Source organism: Palaemon carinicauda, chromosome 8, assembly GCF_036898095.1.
Source record: "Palaemon carinicauda isolate YSFRI2023 chromosome 8, ASM3689809v2, whole genome shotgun sequence".
Taxonomy (NCBI): domain Eukaryota; kingdom Metazoa; phylum Arthropoda; class Malacostraca; order Decapoda; family Palaemonidae; genus Palaemon; species Palaemon carinicauda.
In genome coordinates, this window is record NC_090732.1 from 73,369,824 (window position 1) to 73,374,277 (window position 4,454).

Below are 4,454 nucleotides of genomic sequence, written 5' to 3' on the forward strand. Positions count from 1 at the left end.
GTTTCAAAACAAGGTACAAGCGCTCATATTCTTCTGTTGAGTATCTGGAATTAGGGCAAAATAAAAAATAGTTTTGAACTCGTTCATTGGAATATTATGGAAAATATAAAAGTATGTAGACTTTCGATTACTTTAAAAAGAACCTAGTTCTTTTGGTTAGTATATGACATGCTTAAACAAGATTTAGAATATTACTTACTCCATAAGATGTTTCAGTAATACTTTCAATTGATAGTTCAGGAGAATTTTTATTTACAAAAAATAAAAAATAAAATAAATAAAAACTGTACAGCGAGAGATGAAACTTAATTGTACATGGAAATAAGTCTTACACAGACAAGTGGTGTAATTATCCAATATTCAACAGATTCCTTTTTGAAATGAGTAAATGTTCTATGAAAGAAAACGTTATATATAACCATTAGAATACACAGACATATGATCATTATTATCACAAATGTACTTACAAGACCCTAGGGCTAATTGGAGTTTTAATCTTAACTTCAAGGTGCGTGTTTGGTGGCACCATATTGTTGGCAAAAAGGGCAGGAAGCCATAAATTATGGAACCTCTCAGGCCAGAAAGTCCCATATTCAATCTATTGATAAATGGAAGGCAAAGCCAGATGTGTCAAAGGGATGAACGCTCTATATAAACAATGTATCATTATCAGTACATGCTTAAATTTAACGTCAAGTCACTATGTAACTACGTACTGTATCTACCCTACTAGCAATGCAACCTAGTGATTTTCATAGGAGCCCTACTATATCTGTTGCAAGTTTCTAAAGCGCTTGATGTTTTTAGAATGTTGTTACCCTTAAGGACATGACTCATTGCCAGTGGAATTTTGTTTCTAAAACATAGAATCTTTTTCATTGAAGAAGGATGGCAATTTGAGAATTTTGTATCCCCGTTTTCCAATTTATTGATGAATCATTGAAGAGAGTCATGAAATGTACAAGATAAATTTATGAGCATGTTCCTGAAACACAGGAAATGAAAGTAGAATCATTGTAACATAGTTGCGTCTTCAATCAGAAAGAATGACAATACGAAGATACCTAGAATACCTTAGCCACTCAATAAATCCCATATGGATAATAACTATATTCATAAGGTGAAAATAGGTATCTTGGACATGGAGTTTCTGATCAACCATAAGGGAAATATTCTGCAAATAACATTGAAGTATTTTTCTATAAGGGATCATCTTCATTTTCAAGGCACTCAACAATACACTCTTATCTCATTTGTTTGACTTTCCTTGAAAATATACAAAGCCAATCAATTTCCCGTTTACAAATAACGATTCTCCTCTTGTTTTTTGAGAACTGACTTACATTGTACCAAAGTCTCCTACTAAACCCTCTTGTGACACCTATTTTCATGCACGATAAGTACCAATGTAAACTTCGGTAATGATCAGTGTCCTCAAATGAATGATGTCTTTTTAAGGTTAAATTGGGGAGATTTTCATGTCCAGAGGTAGTCAGGTACTTTGTTTCAATGAAGTCAGATATATCTCATTCTGATAATATGAAATAATGTCGTAAAGCATTTCTAAACAGACAAAGACAGTAAATAGAATTACAACAATCATTCCCCGACTATATCAAAGGAAATGAAGTGCCATCAGGATACAATGCATTTATAATTTCTGCTTCCAGTAAATTGTCATCTTTTTATATCAGAACTCGGCAATGTGTTATTCATTGTATAGTAAAAGGGTTCACTTACTTACAACATGCTTTTACAGAATAAACAAATATATAACGATCTAATAGAAAAGATTCCTTTAAATTCTGATATCATCATTTTAACCCCACTCTTGGCTCTTGGCAAAGCTACCTACTCATTTACTAACCTAAGGTTGCCTCTGATTTAAATGATATAAATTTACACAGTTCAGAAATTTATTCTAGAAGAGCCAATGGAAGAAAGTAATGTGAATGTTCTTTTTTTTTTCTTTTCTAGTTTTTTTATTCAAACTGCCAGTCGACCTACCTTGCGAAGCTCTGCTTCAGCAAAAGGATCGTGCGGTGGCATAATCCCATTCTTATATACATCACGAAAGCAAGAAACCAATCGCGTCAGAGGATGCCTTGTGGGAAAAAGTTACATAAATTCATATTAATACCGTTATGGTTTAGTAAAATCTGAATTTATCTAGGGATATTTGGTCTAGTGACTTGACACTGTTGTACCTAGGCTATTTCGAACCCCATCATAAGTGAGAAGAAAGAAAGTTAAGAGGGTTTGGACAGTAAGATTGAAATGAAAAGCATATGAGACAAAGTGCAATAATCTAAAACTTAAACTGGACAAAAATGCCGCAGTTGCACTAAAGAATAGCAGAGGCTAAGTAGTAAGGTAAAGGAAAGGAAAGGGGAAAAGATGATGAGAAGAAGGCTAAACAGTAGATACAGCTATAGTCCAATTGAACACTGTAAAGATAATTTATCAATTCAAGGAGGCGACGGTGAGAGTGTACTGACAGCTATAACCCCATTTGGTCTAGGGCAATAAATTCAAGCCTTGAGATAAATATCAAACTTCATCTGCAGTATCTGTTCTACAGACAGTTGACATATTTGGCAGCTGCCTTGACCAAAAACACAAAGCATAAATGATCAATTTACCTGACAGTTATAATTTTGGAGGAAGACGTGACATCTTTTACCATATATTTAAGAGGTCTCCGCAAAAAGGCCTTCCGGATTTTGTCATCACGAATATTTTCATAACGAGGAGGTCCCCCATTCACCTTCCTAAGGTGTTCTCTCCATGTTGTTGACCCTGCCTGAAAAATAAGATTAACGAGAACTTATCAAAGTGATATGTTAGTGAGAACTGATTTTACAAAGCTTCAACAGTTCTGTGAGCAATACTGTAAACTTTTTCACTAAAAAAATATTTCTGGATAGCTTAAGTAAAGGTTACTAATGAGTAATAAGTGGTTGCTAATTTATATGATTTTATACCATATGTATAATCCCAGCAAAAATTTGGTAGCAAACCCCGACATATTATCCATGTGTAATAATGACTAAACCTGAAAAATATTCTTGAAATTTACATATTGAAAAAAAAAATATAAGAAAAATATACAGCTTAGACTCAGCTGTTCTATCTCCAACTAACCTTAGCCACAGTGCAAACAGATGTGTCATAATGATGAAAAAAGAAAATAGGACCACGAATGGCCTTCTTGATGTAACAGTGTTGCAAATTTCCACTCCGACATACTTCTAGAACCTTCTCCCTCCGTGTCCTGAGCCGCTGAACAACGGTATTCTCGTCTTTATGTTGATGGAGATCTATAGATTTTCCATCCCCAAAGCCTTCAGACGTCTGTAAATTATCTTCTATGGGCAACACTGTATTAGTGAACAACTGCCCAAATGAACTGGAATTCTCAATAGTGGTACTGTTCAATGGTGATTGAACTTTGAGCGAATTTTCCCATTGTAAACTTTTAAAAATATCTTCAGGTGTCTTCTTGATGTTGACATAACTTATAGAACAAAAGAGTGCCATAATTATTAGGCCAATAAAAACACCAACTGGGTGGCACAATTTACGAAACAATATTCGTAAACCCAGGACCTTGCGTAAACCAATCATGATGAAAGTCTTTTAAGGATTTACAAAACCTGAAAGAGGACGATAATCATTTGGATATAGTCATTTATTGGAGATGAGTTTATACTGATTTAAACTGATAAAAGTTATTAAACCCCACCATTTTGCAAAACTTGGTGTGCACATACCTACACACAGACACAAATATATATATATATATATATATATATATATATATATATATATATATATATATATACATATATATATATATATATATATATATATATATATATATATATATATATATATATTTATTTATTTATATATATATATTTATAAATCTATATATATATATATATATATATATATATATATATATATATATATATATATATATATACATAATATATATATATTTATTTATTTATATATATATATATATATATATTCTAAAATCTATATATATATATATATATATATATATATATACATATATATATATATATATGTATATATATATATATACATACACACACACACACACATATATATATATATATGTGTGTATATATATATATATATATATATATAAACATGTATATATTTATATAAATATATATACATATATATATATATATATGTATATATATTTATATATATACATATATATGTATATACATATATATATATATATATATATTCCAATATATATATATATATGTATATATATATATATATATATATATATATTCCAATATATATATATATATGTATGTATATATATATATATATATACATACATATATATATATATATATATATATATATATATATATATATATATATATATATATATATACATATAT

At 29.9% G+C, this 4,454-nt stretch overlaps 1 protein-coding gene across 1 annotated transcript in view; it reads right to left on the bottom strand.

The window, feature by feature from the left end:
* The window catches only part of LOC137645290 (carbohydrate sulfotransferase 10-like), a 4,454-nt gene extending 800 nt beyond the window's left edge, over positions 1 to 3,654 (bottom strand). The window contains exons 1-5 of the mRNA XM_068378107.1: positions 3,145 to 3,654; positions 2,643 to 2,803; positions 2,008 to 2,104; positions 468 to 598; positions 1 to 44 (exon numbers count right to left, since the gene is read on the bottom strand). The exon at positions 1 to 44 is cut by the window's left edge and continues 73 nt beyond it. Of these exons, the coding sequence (XP_068234208.1) occupies positions 1 to 44; positions 468 to 598; positions 2,008 to 2,104; positions 2,643 to 2,803; positions 3,145 to 3,627 (916 nt within the window). The 5' untranslated portion in view covers positions 3,628 to 3,654. The remainder of the gene's footprint in view (positions 45 to 467; positions 599 to 2,007; positions 2,105 to 2,642; positions 2,804 to 3,144) is intronic.
* Positions 3,655 to 4,454: the final 800 nt, after the last annotated feature.